The 25,422-nt window shown below is 45.9% G+C and overlaps 1 protein-coding gene across 1 annotated transcript in view; it reads left to right on the top strand.

The window, feature by feature from the left end:
• The window catches only part of LOC119970380 (transducin-like enhancer protein 4), a 315,711-nt gene that overhangs the window by 122,288 nt on the left and 168,001 nt on the right, over positions 1-25,422 (top strand). Inside the window, 2 exon segments of the mRNA XM_038804901.1 lie at positions 19,603-19,665; positions 21,732-21,806. Coding sequence (XP_038660829.1) covers positions 19,603-19,665; positions 21,732-21,806 — 138 coding nt within the window.

The raw sequence follows: 25,422 nt of genomic DNA, 5'->3' as shown, positions 1-25,422 counted from the left end.
CACCCCCCCACTCCACACAGACACACACACCTCCACACACACACACACGCCACACACACACCTCCACACACACACACACACACACACGCCACACACACACCTCCACACACACACACACCCACACACACCCCCCCCCACACACCACCCCCACTCTTTCCACACACACCCCCATTCCACCACACACATCCCCACCCCCCCCCCCACTCCACACATGCACACCCCCCTCCCCACCAACTGTGGCCATGCCGTCACTTCTCCTACAGCCACCCCACATCGAGACTACCTCTGCTCTGGCCGGCGTCAACCATCACAACTGGTTGACGGCATTAAATAGGTGGCTTAATTTACGCCAAATTGACCCCTGGTCACGGCGGGACTTTGGCCCATCCGGCCGGGAGAATTCGGGGAGCCCCGGGGCCCATAGCGTTGCGCCGGTCCCTGCCATTCTCCGAGGTGGGTGGCGCGATTCACGCCCGGGCGATTTTTGGGGGGCTGGAGAATTCAGAGGACGGTGGGGGCGGGATACACACCGACCCCCGGCGATTCTCCGACCCAGCGGACCCTGGTGTCCAGCAGACCTCTGAGTGCTGACTCTCTTGGATGTTTCTGCCTCCACCTGATGTGCATCAGCAACTGTGTGGTGCTCACCAGAGTGTACCACAGGAGCCTGTCCACTAATGTCACCCACTGAGGTGTGTGTCTCTGCGTTGTTGGAAGGTGGGGGTGGTGGCTGTGACGCCTCGCCGGTGGTCTCCTCTGAGGTCTCCTGGGAGGTGGTCTCTTGGGCCATGGGGAAGGGCGGGGGGACATCTCCGGATGGCCCGGCCCCATCAGACGGAGATCCTGCGAGAGAATTGACATGTGTCAGTGAGAGGGAAGGATTATTTTGTCTGACAAGAACAACTCACTTGAAACAGGTCATCTGGGTGGAAGGCCAGTGGATCCTCACCTCTGCGGCGGAGGCCTACTTCGCTGTCAGTGGCTTCTCTCTCCCAGGTCAACCCTGTGATCTTCAGGGCCCGGTCCTCAAATGGGGTGAGGACTCAGATCTCTGGTACTCTGCCGCCTGTCTTGGCCCTTTCACGCCTATTTTAAGCCAACTTATCTTGTGAGGACAGAGAGAGAACATTGTGAGCTGCACACTTGATGGATAGCGGGGTTCTATGTCAGGTGGCATGTGTGTGGGCACCGCAATTGGCCATGAAGAGGTTATGTTGGTCGGTGTTGGTATTGGTGGCCCTATTGCTGGCCCTCCGATCCCCTCGTGGGAACAGGATGTCCTGTCTCACATCCACTTGCCTGTCCAGGTCGGTATTGCCAAAGCGAGGAAGGGTTCTGCAAGCTGATTTGCTTGTGTGTTGACTTGGAGTTAGTGGTGACGGAGTGTTTAAAAGCAGCTCCCCCTTAATGGCAAGTTGCTGATGCGCAGGTCCGGTGAATCAGACAGCGAGACAGCCAGTGATGATGAGAAGCTCATAGAGGCTCATTTTAGGCATTAAGTGCTGTTAAATACAGGCCGTGACCTCGCCAACGCAGCCATCGGGAAACACCCCTCCAATACCACCCAAAATAACACTCCGTTAAATCACGTCCCCCACCTGCTCCAGGTTTTTTGTTCTTTCTACTTGCTATGTGCAAAATCTTTAACTGAGCTGCCACTGAGTTAGGGAGAGCAGTAAAAAAGTAAGTGTGTTAAATGTGAACAAAGCTGAACTGATTAAAGAACTATCATTGTGATTATAACAGCACCATGTATGGTCTTACTTAAATGACAAATGGCTAAGCTGTCCCTAAGCTGTCAAATTGTGACCTTTTATCTTTTTGCTAAACTTGGCTACCCAATAACCATAGCACCTAGCCGATCTGGATCACTACAATGCAAATGTTTGTTTCCGTGCTATTGAAGCTTTCACAATTTGTATTTGTGAAGAATAGTATACAATTTAAATAACCTAAAATAATCACTTGCGCACAAGCAGGAAAGGAACTGTTTAATTGCTGGCTGAAATGAATTTGGAGGCCGACCCATTTTCTCCTGTGATTTGCATTTGAAAAGATTTATTCCTAACACACCAACATAGAATCAAATAAATTTTAAGCACAGAAGAAGGCCATTTGGCCTGTTGTGACTGTGTTGGCTCTTTATAAAAGCAGTTGTCCTTCGTACTCCATCCCTGCTTTTTGTCTCTAACTCAATTGTCATCCTCAAGTATCGGTTCAACTACTTAAAAAAAATTATTACAGGGCGCAATCTACCTGAATGGGAACAGAGTCCTGTAGTGCGCGTGTTTAGCTGGGTGTTTCCGGCACTTGGAGCGGCCACTCGAATGGGCATTCAGGTACATCAGGGGCCTCAAAGGGAACTCGCAGCCAAAGCTGCACTTAGTCCTGTTTTCTGCACTGAGGAGCCCCACTCGCTGGAACTCCTCAATGCAGGACGCTATTTTTAAATGATGTCCTCATCTCTCCACTGCACCCCCTCCAACCCCAACGCGATCGCTGAAACCACCCCCCCCCCCCCAAGCCCCAACTCACCAATAAGGGGTCCGCAGGTCCTAATGTCCTGTTACCATACTTTATCTCTTTATTGCCACTCCTTTCTGTCATCTATCCGACCTATTGTTAAATTTCGCCATGAAATCTGCTTCAATCAGAACTATCGTTCATGCATTCCACAGCCTCATAACATTCTGTCTTTTTTTGTTAAGGTTTATCCCTCTCTCCATTTTGACTTTGTTGTATTTAGTTTTATATTTACATCCCCTAATCGTAGAACCTTTTAATCATTACCACCTACCCTGTCCCATCCTTTATTAATTTAAACACCTCAAAGTAGCTCAATAATTCCTTATTTTCTAACTAAAATAGATTTAATTTTTCCCAGATTTCCTTGTTTTTGTGTTCTCTCATGCCAGGCATCATCCATTTACCCGTTTTAATGCCTTAACATCCTTGCTGTATTTTAGAGCCAGCATTTTCACAAAGTACTCCCAACTGTGATCTTACAAAGGTTTTTATATAGTGTTGTGTAATATAGCTCTGGGTTTTGTAGAGGAGACAAACCAGCTGAAATGTGCTTTATTTACAAGAGTTTTACACAATGTTTTAAAATGTCTGCTCCATGCTCACAGCTCTGGCTTTTCTCGAGTTCTTTCTCGAGTTCACATCCAGGATTAACTAATCAAGCACAATGAGCATCAATAGTAAACAGACTCACATAATCAAACACAGAACAATTGTGCACTACAAATAATCTCACCATCATGTCTCTACTTTCATAATGCTAGCCCTTGCCATGAAACTTAGTATTCTATTATATTTTTTGTCCTTGTAACTTGAAGTGCTATTTTTAATGTCTTGTCAACCAGCTGAGCTAAACTTGCCCCCCTTTTCAACATGTATACTCTTCTACAAATAACCACGTCATTGATGTACACAGTGAACAGAACAGGAGCTTATAGTATATTTGCTTCCATTCACTCCGGTATGCTGTCCTTACTCCTACTCTCTGCTCCATCTCTTCTAGCCAGCTATAATCCAATTTGATCCAACCCCATAATTCTGTGTTTCACAATCTTCTCCCAATAGTTTTCTGTGTGTTAGCTTGTTAGAGATATTTTGAAACCCCTGCAGACCTCATGTACTACAAATCCCCATCCAATATGATCACCTCAAAGAGTTCTTATAACATTTGGGCGAGATGATCTTCCTTTCTAAAATAATAATAATCTTTATTGTCACAAGTAGGCTTACATTAACACTGCAATGAAGGTACTGTGGAAAGCCCCTCGTCGCCACATTCCAGCACCTGCTCGGATACACACAGGGAAAATTCAGAATGTCCAAATTTCCTAACAGCACGTCTTTCGGGACTTGTGGGAGGAAACCAGAGATCCCGGAGGAAACCCACGCAGACACAGTGAGAACGTGCAGACTCCACACAGACAGTGACCCAAGCTGGAATCGAACCTGGGATCCTGGCGCTGTGAAGCAACAGTGCTAACCACTGTTCCAACGTGCCGCCATGAGATATGTCTTGGCTACTGCTAATTATTTTAACAACATCTAAATACTTAATCATTTCATTTTAATTAAAACCCCCAATATTTTCCCAATTACAGATATTAAACTGGCTGTAATTACTTGAAGTGGTTTTATCTCATTTTTTGGATTTGGTTCTTACATGGGCTACTTTCGAGCTCAGTTCAATTCCATTCACTACACATTCCAAAGATTAAATTGGGAATGTAAAGATTCAAATTTTAAATTAATATATTTTGATGTGCACATATTGGTCTGGATTCTCCCAAAATGGGACGGTGTCCCCACGCCAGCATACAAACGGTGGAGTTTTACTCTGGAAATTCCGAGAAACAAGTTGAGCTAATTCAGTGCCCTGCAGGGGGCTAGCAGGGATCCGGAGTAAATCACGCAGCTTTAGCTGCGGATTGGGGCCCCCACAGATCCGGTTTGGAGTCCGCACATGTGCATGGCGGTGGCCTCCAGCGACTATGCCGAGCTCTTTCACGGACTTGGACCACGGAGCCACACACAGAAAGGAGACCCCCCTGCCCCCCCACAATTGGCCTCGCGCCCGATCATCAAACTGAGCGGATCTAACCCCCGGCCACCTATATGCCCCGTCCCGGTGTCCGATCCCCCTGCCCCCAACCACTGTGGCCGTGGACTGACGCCGCAGCCGCTACCCCAGCATCCCGACCAGCAATAGGTGGTTAGTTCCACAGCGTTAGGAACTCGGCCGGTCGGGAGCGGAGGATCGCTGGGCTGGCCTCTGTTAATGAGCCCCCAGCTGCGCGACGTACTCCGCGGTCACGTCAATTTTTGGGTCCCGGAGAATCGCCGAAATAGCGCTGGGCCCGATTACGGTGTCAAACTGGAATCTCTGCCCCGGCGCCGGCTGAGATTTCGGTGCGGGGCTGCGGGGAATCCAGCCCATTGTATTCTAATGAATCAGATTAACCTTTGGTTGGCTTTATTTAAAATGTATTTTATGGGTTAATCTTTGACAAACTGCCTTCACTGAATATATCAGCGATCCCCTGTTGCACACGAACCACACATTATTGTATATTCTTCCAATACCCTTTGTCTAGAAGCACTCCTGGTTGTTTTCCAAATACTTTTATGTTGCCTGCTTCAATGATTTTCACCATTAATTTATTCCACACAACTCTGCTGAATTTCCCTTTTGATTCACAAGTTTTAATGTTTGTAATTTATGCCCTGGTATTTGAACCTTTCACCATGATACACAATTTTCCAAGAACAACGTCAGCCCATTTACAATCTTATAAATTTCAACCCAATGTTTTCTCTCTTGTAAATAAAGCAAGCTCAATGTTTCCACACAACGTAAGTTTTTGACACCTAGAATTGTTGTTTCTTGACTCTGTTCTTTCTCAAGGGCCTTACTATAATTAGGTGACCAGCACTGCACACAGTACCCAATACAGGCTGTCCATTTACCCACTAAGTTACTGGGCTGCATTGTAACCTTTCCTTATCTGTGATGTACTTCTCATGTCATTCAAGTGTTTATGTATCGAGTCTTTCCTACTCCCTATCCTCTTACTCTTTTAAAGGTATGTAATTCTTCATGTGATAAAAGTCAATTATTTATCTAAAAATTCATCTTTTTAAAAAGTCTTTCTGGTTAGATGTTAGTAAATGAATTTACCAGAATTGGCATTGACGGACTCTTTATAATTAACCTTCACACTTGATGTTATTTGATTTTCTTTGTATCTAGTTTGGAAATACTTGTCTAATTATTGATTGTGAACTCGAAAAATGTTAGCAAATAAAATGCAGTTTGCCTAGGTGGGTTTGTATCGATATAAGATGTTGCGCTCTCCTTTGAATGCAGAATTTGTCATTCCTCCTTGTCACCTGAGTCTATTATAACCCCAGACCTATAGTATATTGTAAAATGTCCTGTCTTTCTGTTGCACAGCATAAATCTACATAACTATCTTATGAATAATCAATAATCGGACAGCACCAATGGGAATGTTCAAAAAATGCAAATTGAATTTATAACATGTTCGTGAGTGTTCAAATCTTTCAGGCACTTTTATTATGTCCTTCAAATCATTATTCTTTACGCTTTTGATTGGGAAATCTAGTTGGGATCTCTTGCTAATTTTCTACCTATTTGAAGCATTGAAGAAAGTCCAATAATTGGAAGATCAAATGGATATGCAATTGAGGGAAGAGGTTGTATTATAAGGAGAGTATAAGTCACAGGAAGATGCAGGATGGGCTGGTGGAATAGAATGGGAGCTGGGCAATGAAATGTAGGAGGAAGGGTCAAATCAATAGATTGAAGAAATAGAAGTCAGGAGAAACCATGCCACTAATTGGAAAGAGATTTTGACTGCTCAGAGGCAAGACAACTGTATGATTAACAGAATGAGGGGTGACGAAACGCAGGACAAATACCTCCACGAAGGTCAAGGAGAAAAGATTGTGGATGAGTAGGAGCAAAGATGTGGTGTCAAGGAGACTTGATGCAATGCAAACAGTTTTTGTAGGGGAGTGAGAGAACCTAGTTTTGGAAAAAAAAGATCGGAGTGAAATATTAGGCCTGTGCAATAAACCAGTAAAGCCTAGAAGTGGTTATTTCTGCTCCTCTCCACTGGACAACTTGACCTGCAGCACTTGGCAGCTCTGAATCGATATAGAAATATTTTTTATGTGTTCTTGGGGACATTGGCAAGGTAGGTATTTATTGCCCAGTCCTAATTTCCCTTGAGAAGCTGGTGATGAGCTCGATCAGCAATAATAATAAGGTGGTTACAAGAGCTGGTCAGAGGTGGGGAATTCTTCTGTAACACACCTAATTTCCCAATGCCTGTCCGCCATCTACAATATAGGAGTATGATGGAATACTTTCCTCTTGTCTGGAACAGTGTCGGTCCAACAGAACTTAAGAAGTTTGACATGATCCAAAACAAAGCAGCCCGTTTGATTGGCACCCCAGCCACCACCTTAAATATTTACTTTCTCCAACACTGATGTACAGTGGCAGCAGTGTGTACCATCTACAAGGTGCACTGCAGAACTCACCAAGGCTCCTTCAAAAGCAACTTCTGAACATGTCACCTCTGCAACCTAGAAGAACAAAGGCAGCAGACGCATGGGAACACCAGCATCAGAAAGTTCCCCTTCAAGTTACGCACAATCCTGACTTGGAAATATAATGCCATTCCTTTACTGTCAAAATCCTAGACTCCCTCCATACATTCACTTTTTAAAAAAATGCACTTTTCTCATTATTCATCTTATCTTTCAAGAGCATGTCTATCTGTTGCTGGGTCAAAATACAAGTCTCCCTCCACTTTTTAAAAAACACACTTTTCTCATTATTCATCTTATCATTCAATATCAGGGGCTGGTTTGTCCAATAATGGGGCTATGTCCCCCATGCCAGCATAAAAACGCTGGCGTTTCACTCTGGACTTTCCTTAAGAAAGTCCTGAGTGATTCTCCCAGCTGCAGGGGGCTGGCAGGGCCCCGGAGTGGTTCTCGCTGATCTGGTTGCAGATACGGGGCCCCGTTCTTCCGGTCGGGAGTCCACGCATGCGCACGGCGATGGCCTGCAGTGGTCGTCCCATGGGACATGGCGGACTCGGACCACGGAGCGGCACCAGAAATGTAGGCCCCCCCGAGATCACGGGCGCCCGCAGATCTGTGATGCCCGATCGTTCCCCTGGCTGTCAGTGAGGCCCCCCCCCCCCCCCCCCCCCCCCCCCCACCAGGGTGGCCACGGATTGAGTCCGCAGCCACCACACGATGTTCCCGACGGACGATAGGTGGTTAGAACCATGCCATCGGGAACTCAGCCGGTTTCGCGCGGGGGAGGGGGCTCTGTCAATGGCTCCCTACCCGTGCCGCGTAGTTCGCACGTGGGCAATTCTCGCGGGAGCGGCGCCTGTCCAAATTTCCGGTTTGATGCCCATTCTCCGCCCCCCCCGCACCAAACGCGATTTTGGTATGGGAGCTCAGATAAGCCAGCCCCATGTCTATTTGTTTTATCCACCAGCTAAATGTTAAAGCAAACTAATTATTTAATACTTCTGCCATCTCTCGATCATGCTATTATCCTGTCTATCCTTAATGGCCCTATTCCTAGCCCAACCTTCATTTTTCTATTGATGTGCCTGTAAAATGTTTTACTATTATGTTTTATGTTCCTTGATAATTGAATTTCATAGTTCCTCTTTGCCTTTCTAATTGTTTCTGACTTCTCTCCTACTCACTTAATATTCTGCCTTATCATGTACTTCTGCAATTTACGTACTTAGTGTTTTCTTTTCTGTTTTGTCTACTCCAATGGCAATTTGCGCATAGCTTGGGCAATACCCTAAAGATTATTATTTCTGAAGTCCAAGTTTTAACATGGAAATTAACTCCTGATACATTTTTAGCACAACCTCTGCCCTGCTCTTACCTATGTTGTTTATTCCAATATAGACAACAGCAAATGGTTTTACCCCCTCTCTTTCCAGATTTCTCTCCACCTGTCATGAGATATCCTTTATCAAGACAGCAACTATGCAACACACCCTTTGGGATTCTTGTTCTTGGCTGTAGAGGGTGCTAACTATCCCCCTAATTATAGAGTGTCCTAGTGCTACCACATTTCTATTTTGCTCTTCCACCTGTGGACAGCCCTTGAGCTATGGTACTTTGGTCTGCGTTGTGGCTGCCCTCCCTGTTTGCAGGATCTCCTTCTCAGTCTCTCCTTAATTCCCGCTACCTAAAACCCTATCAGTCACACCATCCATTTCCTGAACCTGTGTTTTCCTCTTGGGTGTGACTACATTTTGGATAAAACCTTCCAGGAGTTTCTCTCCCTCTCTCATGCGTGTTATGGGCCAGGAGAACCCCAAAGTGTATCATGGAGTTCACCTGACCCGCAACTTTTAATATATTGTGGTATGGGGAGCACACGGCCCACACTACAGGTGTGCTAAAGCAGAAATGGAAATGTATTTTTTAAAGCAAAACAATGTTTATTCTACTAACTCAATTTAACCTTTTTAAAACATACAGTGAACATCTTAGCAGCCATCAATTCAAATACAATCCCCAAAGAATACAACACTAAGTAATCCTCACTAAATTCCCAAACAACATTCAGAAGACAAAAGACCTTTTTAACACAAAGCTTAGGCTTGAATTCACTATTGAGAGCAGTTACCACTTTAAAAATCCCAAATGAACATTCATAAACTTGCAGAGATTCATACACATCCTGCTGTGATTTCGGCTTTTCCAAAACTAAAATGAAACCAAACCCAGCCTGCAGCAAAAAGCCGAATGCGAAAGTAAAAAGCTGACACAGCCCAGCTCCACCCACTCGCTGACATCACTGCAGTAATAAACACTCATTTCTTAAAGGTACTCTCACTACAGATACTTATATACACACTCATTTATAAACACCCATTTCTTAAAGGTACTGTCACATGACAAGTGTCAACCAGCACTCCAGCTTGATGACTTTGAGTTGGAGAGATTCGAGATGGAGACATCTCCTGCGGATGCTTTTGCTTAAGACTGTCTCACCATTCACTAACTCCCACATTCTGCAGTCCAGAAACACAACCTGCTTTGCCTTATTTTTTTTTGTTGCCTTATTTGCCTTATAGACCAGCCTTATTTTAGTTAGTTAATTAGTTGAAGTCTTTATTGAATGATTATTTGACATGATTATTAACTAATAGAACTGTTCAGCCACTATTGATAGGTCAGAGCTTAGCATGGTTTCCATATCCTGGAAAGATATTGACTTGAGTTGTGAAGAAAATATCATGAGCATAAATAGATTTTTGTGAAAATGTGGTGGGCATGTTGCGTACGTAGATGTTAGAACGTGTCGGTGCCAGAACACTATCCTTCAGAAGATTGTTGTTGGAGTGCTGTTTTTTTGGTTCAGTGGTGAGAGGGAAAGTCGCCATAATTTCCTCTGGGTGGCAGGAGGGTGAACACACGCAATCTTCCATTTTTCAGCTCATTAATTATGCATCTGCCAGGAGCTTGGTGAATCTTGTGGGAGGCAGGTAGGTAGCTGCCTATCCCACTGTTACCTCATGGGGCCGGAGGTCCTGCAGCCATATTTAAATGATACTTGGACATTGCAGACCAAGAGCTCAAAACTACTCTGACAAGAGTCCTTGCAGCCACAGCTCATGCTGGGAGAAGCTGGCAGATGTTAGCAAACACATCCCAAAACATACAAGGGCAGTTTTAGCATTGACTTTTGATCATCTCTAGACAAGAGCACTGTTGGCGATATACCCATGGTTGGGCCAATCGTACTGTGGCAATGTTCCATGTTAGCCAGCCTTTTTACCTTCTAAAGGCCCTACTGCCTCTTGCTGCTCAGGCCCTTACTCCTCCTGGCCCTGTGCCAACCTGTGCTGGGCCCTCGTTCTCCTCATCAGGATGAGAATTATTACCAGCAGGTTGCATGCAGTTTGCATCATCGATGCCTCAGTGGATGTGTGAAAAAATTAAATTAATACATTTAGTGAGCAAGTCTCCCTCCATCTTCAAGCTAGGAGACAATTGTTAAACCCTTCATCTGGCCTCCATCTGGACATGGCAGCCCCACCCCAATTCCTTCCAGGTAAGGACATCCTGGAGTACTAGAGATGGGTGTTCCTCCCATTCCATAGAATCCATGGAATTCCTAGAGTCCAGAAAGAGATCATTCAGCACATTGAGTCTGCACCAACCCTTTGAAAGAGCACTCTATCTGGGCCCACTCCCCCGCCCTAACCCTGTAACCCCACCTGACCTGCAGCTCTTTGTACTGTTTGCACATGAATATGTAGAGAGACATTTCTCTTTGACCAGTGTCAGAGTGGAGATTTAAAAAGAGCGGGAGCTGTGAGTCAGAGTGAAGATTAAAAAGAACAGGAGCTGAGAGTGAGGGCAGAGATTTAAAAAGATGCGAGCTGAGAGTCAGAGCAGAGATTAAAAAGAGTGGGAGCTAAGAGTCAGAGCAGAGATTAAAAAGAGCGGGAGCTGAGAGTCAGAGCAGAGATTAAAAAGAGCGGGACCTGAGCGTCAGAACGGAAATTAAAAAGAGTGGGTGCTGAGAGTCAGAGCAGGGATTTAAGAAGAGCGGGTGCTGAGAGTCAGAGCAGGGATTTAAAAAGAGCGGGAGCTGAGAGTCAGAGCGGAGATTAAAAAGAGTGGGATCTGAGAGTCAGAGCGGAGATTAAAAAGAGTGGGATCTGAGAGTCAGAGCGGAGATTAAAAAGAGTGGGATCTGAGAGTCAGAGCGGAGATTAAAAAGAGTGGGAGCTGAGAGTCAGAGCGGAGATTAAAAAGAGTAGGAGCTGAGAGTCAGAGCGGAGATTAAAAAGAGTGCGATGTGAGAGGGTCCCACAGGACAATAGGCTGAGTTTGAAAAATAATCTAGGAGTGACGTCATAGAAAAACAGTAAATTCATTGGCTGGTAAGTAACTGCTAATTTGCATTACCTGTTCTAAAATGATTTCAGATTAAAGGTCAGTATGTTACAGATTAGAAAGACTAGAAAACAGCTGGAAATTTAAAATTAAAAAATAATAACTAATTAAATAAAATAGAGATTCAGGGCCAGGTGATATGTTTTACCTGCATGGTGTGGTAGCTGGTGGACCCCTTGTGGTTCCTGGTGAACATATCTGTAGCAAGTGTTGGTTGCTTGAGGCCATGGAAAGGAGGGTGTGACTATGATGAGGTGGAGTCCAGGAGGTAATGTTGCAGGAGCCAGAGACCTTGTCCTTGTCCAACTGGTTTGAGATTCCTGCTCCCTGTGTGGATGAGAGCAGCGACTGTGCAGATTATGAGCAGACTGACCACAGCACCGTGGTAGAGGGAGCCATTCAAGTGGGGATGGGAAAAGAAGTGTAGCCGTAATCGGGGATTGTACAGTTAGGGGCATAGGCACTCTTCTCTGTGACCAGGATCGTTGTCCAGAAAATTGTGTTGCCTACCTGGTACTAGGGTTCGGAATATATCAGGCGCAATTTAACTAAATGGGAACAAAGTCCCATAGTGAGTGCGCTTAGCCGCATGTTTCCTGGTGGTCACAGTCCCGAGAAACATCCCACAATTTAATGCACCCCCGGTGAGATAGAGGGGGTCTCAGCGAGGAACGTGCGGCTGAGGCCGCGCATAGCCCCATTTTCTACACTGAGGAGCTCTGCTCGGTGGGACTCCTTGGTGTAGGCATCCCAAGTTTTGGAGCCCCCGATGCAACCCTGACGCCCACATTCCATACGATAGATCTCGCAAGGCGTTGCGAGTTGGGTAGATCCTAGGAGCCGGGTCTTGTGGCAGTACTGCAGAACCTTGGTGTAATCTATTGGGTGTGCAATTGCTCAACTCTAGTCTATCACATGTAGCTTCAGTTTTTTACCATGTTTGCCTACGTCACTGGATTGACAACTGATTTTTAGGTAATCTTGGCATTTCTCCTCTCATGGTCTTCCACACACCTCTTTTGAACTTCACAAGGACCATGCAGTGGCAATACTGTCATGCACTGATATATCTATGTCAAGTAGATTGGTGAGAACGAGGTTGAGTAGGTATTTCCCCTTGTGTTTATTCTCTCAGCACCTGCCAGACCTAGTTTGGCAGCTATCTCCTTGAGGACTCGACTAGCTTGATCAGTAGTGTTGCTACTGAGCTCCTCTTGGTGATGGCCATTGAAGTCCCTGATCCAGAGTATAATCTGTGGCTGTACTATCCTCGGTGCCCCTTTCTAATCTGTGTTGATCATGGATGAATATTGATTCATCATCTAAAGGATGTAAGTTTCCTGGTTTCTCTTTATATACCTGGGGGTGCAGGCTGCGCGGGATTGGGGGGGGGTCTCCGTAGGTGCAACATTTCTAGTTTGGTGGGGAGGGTGAAAGCTGATCTGGCAAGGTGGGATGGTCTCCCTCTGTCACTGGCGGGTTAGGTATAGGCGGTTAAAATGAATGTGCTGCCGCAATTCCTATTTATTTATTTTTCAATGCCTAGGGCAGCATGATGGCGCAGTGGGTTAGCCCTGCTGCCTCACGGTGCCGAGGTCCCAGGTTCGATCCCGGCTCTGGGTCACTGTCCGTGTGGAGTTTGCACATTCTCCCCGTGTCTGCGTGGGTTTCGCCCCCAAAACCCAAAAATTTGCAGGGTAGGTGGATTGGCCACACAAAATTGCCCCTTAATTGGAAAAAATAAATTGGGTACTCTAAATTAAAAAAAATATATATTTTCAATGCCTGCTGATTTTCTTGCCAAAAGTATTTTTTGGAGAGATTAAAGGGGTGATTACCTCATTCATATGAGGAGGGAAGGTTGCCATAATTGAAAAGGTGCTACTACAGAGAGGAAGGCAGGCAGAGGGTTTGGGTCTTCCGAACCTGATGTATTATTACTAGGCGTCGAATGTGGAGAAGGCACGGAGCTGGGTCAGAGAGGTTGACTCCCAATGGGTCAGAATTTGTGCACAGGAAAGTTTGGGTTGGGGGTCGGGATTGAAGGCGCCAGCACCAGCCCCGGGGAGATACTCAGGGAGTCCAGCCGTAATAGCTTCATTGAGAATATGGAGGCAGTTTCGACAGCATTGTGGGTTGGGGGTCGGATCAAGGAAAATGTCGATTCAGGGGAACCATGGGTGCGATTCTCCGACCCCCACGCCCGATGGGAGAATCGCGGGAGTGCCGGGCAATTCCCGCCACGACATGGCACCCGCACGCGATTCTCCTACTCCCCCCAAAACGACGTGCCGCGTTTCACGACAGGCCGCTCGGAGAATCGGCGCTCGCCGTTTCTAACAGGCGAGCGGCGATACTCCGGCCCAGATGGGCCGAGCGGCCTGTCCAATCCGACGGATTCATTCCGGCGCCAGCCACACCTGGTCACTGCCGGCGTGAACAGCGCGCGAACACTGCGTGTGTGGCCTGTTGGGGTGGGAGGGAGGATCGAGCACCTGGGGGGGGTCTGGCCCGCGATCGGTGGCCACCGATCGGCAGGCCGGCATCTCTCAAGGACGCACTCTTTACCTCTGCCGCCCCGCAAGATCAATCCTCCATTGAGGACGGCAACCGCGCATGTTTGGGTTGGCGCCTGCCAACCTGCGCATGCACGGGTGATGTCATTTAAGCGCCGCCGGCCGCGTCATTTACGTGGCGCCGCTTTGACGCAGCGCCAAGGCCCGGCGCGCGTAATTGACACGCGTAATTGACACCCCCCTGGGGTGCGTGTGAAACTGGACCTGGGCCTTCGGGCCACCATATTTGGGGTGTCTGACCAGCCATGGTTGGAAACGGGCACGGAGGCAAATATTGTAGCCTTCGCCTCGTTGATCGCCCAAAGCGGATCCTGTTCGGGTGGAGATCCACCTCCCCACCCTGTGTCCTGGCGTGGCGGGGGGACCTGCTGGAATTCTTAATGCTTAAACTTGAACTGAAGGGAAGGATGGAGGGGTTCTACAGTTCATGGGCGTTATTCATTATGCACTTTTAAGAATTGGATCACATCGAACATTCGGGGGAGTTGGGGGCTGGGAAGGTTGGGGGGAGGGGGACTATATGTCTTAATGGTGACTATGGTGATTCCTGATTCCTTTTTGTCATTTGTTTATGTTAACATGCGGGCCAATGTCTGGGGTTTGGTGGGAGGATGGGATCGTTGTTATTGATATGGGAATGACATTACATTCGTTACTGATTATTGTTTATTGTTGGGTGTAAATTTGGGAGAAAATGTGAAAAAGGTGAATTAAAAATATTTTTAATAAAATGTTTCCTGGCATCTTTCCGTCCAGGAGATACTCGACACGGGCTCAAAATCTGAAGAGAATCAAAAAATATGATTCTCTCCGGTGTGATTGCCTTTTGGAATTTTTACCCCCTCCCCTGCTCACTGTAACTTGGTGCTGCAGAGGGAGATCTGGACCCAGAGGAGATGGAGGAGCATCACATCTCCTAAGGTGAAGAGGAGGTTGAGAGAGGCAGCGAGGAGAAACCGACGGAGGAGGAGGAAGGACTTCATGCCATGGCCGGGACTCACTTGGGCCGTTGGACTTGGGACGCCCTCATAGCCTCTGGGTTAGAGGACGAGCAGAACTCTGGGGCAGTTTGCTGAGAAATCCCCTTGGAGGCGGGAGGGGTGGGTGAAGTGGTATGGTGAGAGACTGCAGGTAGCAGACCCATCCTGACCGTGCGAAGAAGGACATTCAACTTCTTTCTACACTGCTGCCCCATCCCCATCTGGAGAGTCTTGGCACACACCAAGGCAGCTATTGACTCCCAGGCGGGGGTGAAAACCCTGTTGGTGGGCCGCCTCCCGGATTGCGGGTATAGGAATTTCTGCTCCTAGTGCACGCCATCCAGGAGTCTGGTCAAGGCTCCCTCCATGAAACGTGCTACTGGCTTTGTGCTGCCACCCCCTCTCATGGATCTGGAACAAGTATTGGGCAGTGCTGGGGAGGCATTTCTATGGAGCTCCCTAGTGATTGCCGTGATTACATTTTACCAGGGCAAACGAATCAGCGGGAGAATGCCAAGAGCGTGACGTGATTCTCTTGGGGGAGAAAGCTTTTCTTGTTGGGCGTAAAGTGGGATTAACTCCATTTTTCTCAGCAGCACTGACACTTTGCCATTTTTTGGGAAGATTCTGCCCTTGCCTGTGCTTGACCTGAAACCCTGAGATTGCATGCGATCTGGAGTCATTGTTGAGCATTCACAGGGCAACTTCCTCCCATCTGTATTACCTTTCTGCTACTATCTTTGGTGAATCTGTCCTTCTGTGGGACAGGACATAACCAACAGGATGATGAAGGGCTGATAAATAGACCCTGAGTATAAATATCGCGATCTGTTGCTTGACTAGGCTTTGCTAACCAAGACATTGGTAAGGCCAAAGTTGAACTATTGCTTCACATTCTTGACACTCCATTATAGGAAGGACTTTGGGCACTGAAAATGATACCGTGAAGATTTACTATTGACATAGAATGATAATAGCACAAAAGGAGGCCAATCAGCCCGTTGTACCCATGCTGACTCTCCAAAGAAGAGTAGTTATGGATTACAGGGAGAACAGTTGTGAAAGGTTTGAAAAATTGAGGCTTTTCAAATAGAATAGGAAACGTTAAGGGATCTACGAGGTTTTCAAAATTAAATGATTTTATAAGAGTGCAATGATGTATTCCCTGTTTTTAAAAATAAATTTAGAGTACCCAATTCATTTTTTCCAATTAGGGGCAATTTAGCAAGGCCAAACCACCTGCCCTGCTCATCTTTGGGTTGTGGGAGCGAAACCCATGCAAACACGGGGAGAATGTGCAAACTCCACACAGACAGTGACCCAGAGCTGGGATCGAACCTGGGACCTCAGTGCCATGAGGCAGCAGGGCTAACCCACTGCACCACTGTGCTGCCCATGTATTCCCTGGTTGACAAATGAATAAATAGAGCTCATTAAGTTAGAATGGCAAAGTTAGATTACTTTTATTTGACAAGTTATTGATACACGGGATACTTTAAGCACAGGTAGCTATGTGAGACAAACGTTGCTATGTCATTTAAACAGAAATTGGATAATTATTTGAAATAACAGAATGCAAAAAACATGACAGGGAAGAGCTGAGAATATGCGATTAGAGTAAATAGCTCCTGTGGGCGAATCGGCACAGGTTGTAATTTATGATTTGTGATTATAAAGCAGTGATAGAATCAAGGAATTCTGATGATAGCCTTTGAACTTTGCTTTCTGAGTTAAGCTAAGAGCAGCCAACTGAACTCTAATATTAGTTTACAGCCTTGAAGTTACTCCAGGGTACCTTCTGTCGTAGTTTGTAGCAGATATTTGAAAAATGAGGTGATGCTTTACTCACTCCCATGTTGTATAGCTGCTTGGTTAACTTGAATTGTTTCATTCAGCCGGAGTACCTGTGCTATTTTTTTCTGTACTCGTCTTTTACAAGTAATCACTTTTTAAAGCTATTTTGAGGTGTCCTGTTGAAGAATGAATGATTGTGTAGGGGTCATACTGTGAAAACCTGCAGTTAGGAATCTGGATTTCTCCACATTCTAGAGAAATGTTTTCTCCAGAAACGGGGTTTATTCTGATACTTAGACAGGATACATTATGTGTTGGTTTTGATCCTCATGTGTTTTAAAATATATCTAGATGGAATATTTCGGGCTCATCCAAACTTGTAAAATGTTCCTCTGCTCTTTTTGTAACTTTAACTCTTCCCCTCCCCCCCCAAAAAAAATCTTTCTTCATTCACCTGAAATTATCAAAATCACCTGCACTTCGCAGATCCAGTGATGGAAATGATGTAACCAGGGCCTCTTCTGGCCCTGATGCCTCTTTTCACAGGGTTAGCATGATGAGAAAGCCACAACAAGCATTCAACTAGCTAAACTAGCAGTAGCATGCCAATGATGTTATCTGAGCCCATCTATCTACGGTTTTCAGCAGGTGCCCCTCTTGCCTCCTTGCAAGAACAGGTTAACATGATACGAAAGAGAAATTGCTGGAAAATCTCAGCAGGTCTGGCAGCATCTGTAGGGAGAGAAAAGAGCTAACATATCGAGTCCAATGATTCTTTGTCAAAGCTTGGGCAGCACGGTAGCATTGTGGTTAGCACAATTGATTCACAGCTCCAGGGTCCCAGGTTTGATTCCGGCTTGGGTCACTGTCTGTGTGGAGTCTGCACATCCTCCCCGTGTGTGCGTGGATTTCCCCTGGGTGCTCCAGTTTCCTCCCACAGTCCAAAGATGTGCAGGTTAGGTGGATTGGCCATGATAAATTGCCCTTAGTATCCAAAATTGCCCTTAATGTTCGGTGGGGTTACTGGGTTGTGGGGATAGGGTGGAGGTGTGGACCTTGGGTTGAGTGCTCTTTCCAAGAGCAGGTGCAGACTCGATGGGCCGAATGGCCTCCTTCTGCACTGTAAATTCTATCTCTAAGGTGCTGCCAGACCTGCTGAGATTTTCCAGCATTTTCTCTTTTGTTTCAGATTCCAGTATCCACAGTAATTTGCTTTTATCCAGGTTAACATGATACCCTGAAGGATCACTGGGACTATTGACAAGTGAATCCCGCACATTATTCTAACTGGCTGCCTGGCTGGGAAGGCAGGGTTAAAATTGCTCCCATTGTTTTTTCCAGATTCTGGCAAATAAAATGTACTCACCAATATATATCCAACATGTGCACATTTATTTTATTATTTATAGACTCACAGAATGGTTACAATGCAGAAGGAGGTCATTTGGCCCTGTGTATCTATTCTGGCCCTCGGCAAGAGCAACTCAGCGGTCCATAGACTCCTGGGGCGGGTTCTGCGGGAATCGGCGGGGTGGGCATCTCCGGCACCGAGGAGTGGTGTGAACTACTTGGTGTCGGGCCACCCCAAAGGTGCGGAATCCTCCGCACCTTCAGGGGCTAGGCCGGCGGTGGGGTGGTTTGTGCCTCACCAGCCAGCGGGGACGGGGCCTCGCGCCACGCCAACGGGTTCCTGCGATTTCCGTTCCCGCCAAATCCCCGGCGCCGGAGATTTTTGGCTGCCGGCGGGACAAGATTCTCTGACTCCCCGCCGAGGCGTGAATCCCGCCCCCTGGCGATTCACGCTGCCCCCCGGCGATCCCGCCCCTGGTTCTCCAGGTTCGCATTTACCTGGGGTACCCCAATGATGTGCTGGGAATCCCTCTTGGAGGTTCCCATGTAAGGGTTTACCTGGCAATTTGCCAGAAGTGCTAACTTCGACTGGACAATTGTGCTTGCTGGGAACCATCCGCCGGAAGCGATTTACATTGCTGACTTTGAATGGTTCTGTCAGTTTTACCCTGGCTGAAAGAGTTAGAGGAAAAAGATCACTTCTAACTCCAGAGTAACTGTTTAAATAACCAGACCCAGTCATGCATGGAACACCCCCCACAAACATGACCCCACCCAGGGTACCCACAACACCACCTTCCACCTAACCCGACTCCTCTATCCCTCCTGGCCTGACCCCCCCCCCCCCCCCCCACCAATCTTAACCTGACTGCCCCCCACTGTTGTATGAACCTTTTAATTGTCCCTTGTAACATCTCTTTTAGGGCAGTTTGTGCTGTATAAAGGGGGCGTTTCTTAGCTCTCTGCATTTTCTTTCCCTTAGGTGCTTATCCAGTTCTTGAAATCCCTATTGTATCTGCCTGCACTACACTCTCAGGTAGTGCAGCCCAGATCCTGACAAGGAATAGGAATTATAAATTCAGGATTAAAGAGTTTGCATTTTATGCATATTGCATGTATATGTATTTTACCTGTAAAGAGGTACTAACTCACTGGAAATATTTTTATTGTTCCCACGGTTCATTGTTCTTTACTCCTTATTAATCCAGGGATTATATTCAGAAAAACTTTTAATCCATTATTAATTGCTGCCTGACATGTTAAGTAGGCTGTTAATCCAGTTGTTGTACTGTAGGTTAGTTTGCTGCAAAAAGAAGAAAATCTAGCTGCCACTATATGTATTTCAACAATATTGGACTAATGACCAAAGGCCTGGCTGTTCTTTTGTCTTTCAGGCTGAAATTGTGAAGAGACTAAATGCTATTTGTGCCCAAGTCATTCCGTTCCTGTCGCAGGAGGTAAGCTTTCCTTAATATTACACATTTATGATGCTGGCAGTGTGGATGATACTTGGCTCTTTTCTTTTGTGAATATTTTGTTTTCTTGAGATATTTTCCTTGTTTAGTTCTGGGGCACAAAATAAATTTCAGGAATAGACTTCAGGAATGAGTCAGTTCCTTCTACTTCCATCACAAAGCTTTATAATATTGCACTGCTGCTTTGGATGATCCGGACCCAAGACTCATGCATGCTGAGTTATTTTTAGACCAAATTTGGTGTGAAACCCAAATGGGTTGAGACCATTTGTTGTTTTTTTGTATTATAATTTTATGAATAAAAGGAGACGGTTTGATCTGGTAATTATAAAACATATCAAGTGTGCACAATTTGCAATCTGAAGATGGTAACTTGCTGGGGTGGGTGTTAATAACTTTCCGTATTGTGCAAGGTTCATGTGTGAGCATATACAGAGAGCTGCAGTAGATTATTTACACAGCGTTATAGTTGAACATTATCTTGCTCTTACTACCTCTGGGCTGGCCGTTTGTAAAATACTCCTTGGAAATTAAAATGTTGCCTTTATTCGCGGAAGAATATCCAAGAGGAATTTGGTTGAGTGAGCTTGCAGCATTAGGTGGGGAAGCCTATGGGTGAAGATGTTTAACAAGTAGCCACCTGGTACCAAAGATATAAAATTACAAAAACATTATAAGTTGTGGCTTACTAAGTAGAATATGATAAATAGGGCTCAATTTTAACTCACTCAAAACCCATTCATATTGAGTTAAAATCAGGTCATGGAGTGCTAAATGAATGAAGTATATCATCTGAATCACAAATCAGTAGCTTTATTGTGACAATGTGTCATTTCATTTTGAAAGGTACTTCTTCCATCTCATGGTTCCAATCTTAATGGTGCTAAAAGAGCTTAATAAACATGCAGAGAATGTGGTACATTCAGTGGGTGCCTCAGCAGTTTGGTGTACCTACACCACATTGGACTACAGCGGATCAAGAAGGCAGCTCACCAGCACATTCTGAAGGGCGATTGGGGATGGGCAATAAATGCTGGCCTAGCCAGTGAATCCCACATGACAATAATAATAACCTTTTATTGTCACAAGTATGAAGTTACTGTGAAAAGCCCCTAGTTGCCACATTCTGGCGCGTGTTCGGGTAAACTGATACGGGAATTTTTAAAAAGTCTATCTGGGCTGTTAAGTGCCACTGGGAGTGATGTAAATATTGACGTTTATGTTTGAGCTCCACATTCATATACTTGCATATACTATACTTAAAATTGTAAAAACTACCTTTTATGAGCGCAAGTCTTTGTGGAACCCCCATGTATAAGGCTTTGTGGGTTTTACAAAACGCAAATTACTAAGAAGGTATCCATTAAGATTTTGCAAAAAAATATTTGTTATATTCAAAATGATGGCTCCAGGATTCATTTGGGTGTGAGACAACATTTACAAAATTACAAAAAAATTTACTTATAGCATCATTTCATAAAGTTACATTGTATTGCTTAGTTCATTGAGTTTTATGGATAGTTGTAAACACAGGGCGGGATTCTCCGGCCTCCCAGCAGCGTGTTTCTTGGCGGTGGGAGGTGGTGCGCCGTTCGGGGTAGTGGGATTCTCTGCTCCCACCCACTGTCAATGGGAATTTCCATTGAAGCCATCCCATGCCGTCGGAAAATCCACGGGCGGGGTTGCACTGCCAGCGGGATCAAAGAATCCCGCCGCCAGGGAACAGCCGGAGAATTCCAGTCACAGTTTTATTCTCTTAATAATTGGGTCCATTCTTTACCTAAACAAAAAAAATTGCAATTTTGTAATTGCATAACGAACTGCTTTGTAATTTCTATTCTTTAATGTTGAAAAGATTTACGTGATTAAGGCTTTACATGTGATAAACATTCCTAGAGAAGGGATTGGATTGAGCAGTTGAATATGCTCTGTGAACCTTACATATCGCACTGACCAATGAGGTTTTTCACTCTTAGGTTTAAGAAGGACGAAATTCTACAGAATGCAAATTAAACTGACATTATTTGCTTTCTGAAATTCACTTTCAGCACCAACAGCAAGTGGTGCAGGCAGTGGAGCGGGCCAAGCAAGTGACCATGGCTGAGCTAAACGCCATCATCGGGGTACGTGGTCTTCAAAGTCTGCCCCTTACAGTGTGTATACCCATTTTATTACTCTCCTTACCACTGCTGGAGCCAGTTTAACACTTAAGATGAGGGAGATCACATGTAAAGGGATCCATTATCTTTCATTTTAATTCTAAGTTAAAGATACAGGCATAAATTATTGCTCAATTCAATCTAACTATTTTTCAATGTTGTCTGTTATAAATTCAAGTTACAACCTCTGTTAAGAAGAGAAAAATAAATAAATATGAATGATTAGACGTGCGGTTATATTTTTAAAAAGGAAATTGACTGTAGTTCACATGAACATTTAAAATGTCATTAGTTTAGTTGTGGCAAATGCTCGGTGCTGTCGAAGCATCATAATATTCTTAAGAAATTAAATGAGTTAGAGTCTTTGTGGCAGTTTAGTTTTTCCCAAAAAGCCAAATAATATTTTGGACTCGAGTTGCAATTTTAATGTAATTAAGACAATAAAATGGAACTACAGAATATTAAGTTCTTATCTATCACTACGGCTGGTATAATATGTGCAAGTCTGGTGAGGTTTTATAATTGCCACATATACATTCAGCATGTATATATTATCTTATTAGATTTTTGTAACCAGAAGTGTTAAATGTATGTAGGAATCTTGAACTATTTCACTTGATAGCCACTTCATTTCTTCACTTTGGAACATTAATAGACATTCAGTTGCTACAGGAGGCATAAATAATTATGCTGCTCTTGTAAAATGTGCACCTGAATGGCTACCATTACTTTCAAAAGTAAAAAGTAACCAATTCCTGGACATATCATTGCTATAAATGTTCATGTTGTATCATTTATAACTTTTTAAAAATTTAGTGCATAGTCATTATATTAGACTTGCACATCTTATTATTAATAATATATTAATATTACTAGTAGTATTAGAATATTTTTCAATCTCCAAAGGAATTGAAATGGTTGTGGATAGCATTGATTTCTTAAGGCATTTGATGAGAATAGGCTAGAATTTTGAGTTTCCTTTGAAAAGATTCCTAAAATGACTAATAAATAATTTTCTTTTTTCATGATATAATATATGGAGAGAGGAAATGATCACCATGCAGTGGAAGCTACTGATGTTGAGTTTTAATCTTTCAGTGATGTTCTAAAGCTCAAGTTTACACAATCTGATATTTAATTACATAGTCACTTTTGAGCACATACTTAATAAACCCTTTGGGATTTTAAACAAATGGTAATGTGAGGAATTTTGTCTTGAAATTCCTCATCTCCTTACATAATTTGACAGGAGGCCAGCAGAACCACTCAGAAATTATTTACACCATTTCACTTAGGATTCAACTTGTCTCTCAAAATTGTTATGCCCGAAAATTGATCTGAGGGCATGATCTAACGGCCGTGCTAGGCGCAAATCTGAGCGAGCCGGTTAGATCGCGGGAGAGTCGGGAACAGCACCAGGCACCGTTCGGTTTCCAATCTAACTTGCCTGTTCCCGTTGGCGAGATCCAGATCCTGTTGCGGCATGGTGAGAAACCAGTAAGCACCAATTAAGGCCAACTTCCATCCCATTAACGGGAAGAACCCCAATCTTGTTTCTTAATAAATATAAAGTACCCAATTATTTTTTTTCCAATTAAGGGGTAATTTAGCATGGTCAATTTACCTACCCTGCACATCGTTGGATTGTAATGTGAGCACTTCACAGCTCCCAAGTGGGTTACCGTGGGTAGACGTCGCAGACGGATGTGAGATCAATCAGATTGTGAGACCTGGGCACTTTACCTGAACACTGGAGACTTCAACACCACAGGGGCAGCAACCAACAATCGAACACCCAAGAGCTGGGATGCAGCACTGGGATACCCCCATGACCAGATGGTGGGTGTGTGGATCGAGGGGGGTGGGCGGGGTTGGGTACCCAAGCCAGTTCCCAGTGCAGTTCCCAGCGGAGGTCGGGGTTCCAGTGCTCAGGCGCTCCTGCGGTGGCCGGGGATGCGTGTGCAGGGTGGTGTATCCCAACACAAGCGGCCCGAGGTGGCAGCCCATGTGCAGTGGCCCACCCCACACCCTGAGGACCCGGTCGCCCATTAGGCCAGGGAGGGTGGGGGAGGCTTGGGGGATTAGAGGCTACCAGGGTGGAAGTCATAACTGATTGTCAGCCTCACACCCTCTCCAATTCATGACAGATATCACATGATGAATAATATTGTGGACCCCGCAGCAGCTGCCTTCATCCAGGCAGCCAGATGCCGGAGTTGGCGGCGGCAGCGGTCTCACCAGAAGCTCGCGGTGGCAGCCCATCAGGCCAGGGAGGGACCCAGAAGGGGAGACCGGCAACGGCCTAAGGTGTACAAGGGTCGCTGGCCATTCGAAGTTATGTTGGACAGCATGTGCCGCAGGTGGCTCACGTGGAGGAGAGGGATGCCCACTGCAGGTAGCCATCAAAGTCACCGCAGCCCTGAACGTTTTATGCCTCTGGTTCATTCCAGGGCTCAAGCGGGGACTTCGGAGGCATCTATCAGCCAACAGCCCACAGTGCATCTGTACAGTCATGGATGCCCTGTTTGCCTGGGCAGCTGTGTATACAAACTTTGACCTGGACGAAGCCCATCAAGATGCATGGCAGCAGGATTTTCTGCCGTGGCTAGGATGCCGCTGGTCCAGGCGGTAATTGATGGCACCAATGTCACTTTGTACGCACTGGGCGGTCCGGGTGCCCCCTTCATTAACAGGATGGAGTTCCACTCCCTGGATGTCCGACTTATGTGTGACCACCACCTGAAGATCATGCATGTGTGTACGCTTCCCAGGGAGTGTGCATGACGGCTACATTCTGGGGCAATCGGAGATCCTCGATGACTTTGAAGGACACCCTGGGATCACCGATTGGCTCTTGGGGAGGACCTGGCTAATGACGCCAGTACGGAGGATGGTGACCATGACAGAGACCTGATATAATGAGGCCCATGTGGCCACACTGGTTGTTGTTGAGCAGTGCATTGGATTCTTAAAATGTGGTTCCAGTGCCTTGACCGCTCTGGTGGTGCACTGCAGTACACTCCCCGGAGGGTCGCCACTTTGGGGTGGTCTGCTGCGCCCACCACAATCTGGCACAGCAGAGGGGCGACCTATTGGAGATGGAGGAGGAGGAGCGCGACCAGGAAGTAATGGAGTATGAACCCAGCAGGGGGTGGGGGGAAGAAGAGATGGAATACCTGTGGGAGGCCGGAGGCTGGGGGACAGATAGCAGCGGCGAGGGCCAGGGAGGCCCTCATCCTTGCTCGCTTCTCATTGGATGTGGTTCCGTCCATTACCTGACTGGGACATGGTCTTGAGCGCCTCAGCAATATCCATCTGAGACTGCGACATGGTCCGCAGCACCCCGACAAGGTCCACCTGTGACTAGGACATGCCCCCTAGTTACTCGGAAATGCTCTGTAGCACCTCGGCAATGCCCACTTGACATTGGCACATGCTCCAAAATGCCTTTGCGAAGGTCCACCTGTGTCATATGCTCCAGCAACCAGGACATGCTGTTGAGGCACTCCGCTATGGCCGTCACTGACTGAGCAACTCCTTGGACACCACCCTCATGCTGCTGACGTCGTGCTCCAGACTT

This window comes from Scyliorhinus canicula, chromosome 8 (assembly GCF_902713615.1).
Source record: "Scyliorhinus canicula chromosome 8, sScyCan1.1, whole genome shotgun sequence".
Lineage (NCBI taxonomy): Eukaryota > Metazoa > Chordata > Chondrichthyes > Carcharhiniformes > Scyliorhinidae > Scyliorhinus > Scyliorhinus canicula.
The sequence above is the reverse complement of the archived record's forward strand: the minus strand, read 5'-3'. Positions and strand labels throughout refer to the sequence as shown.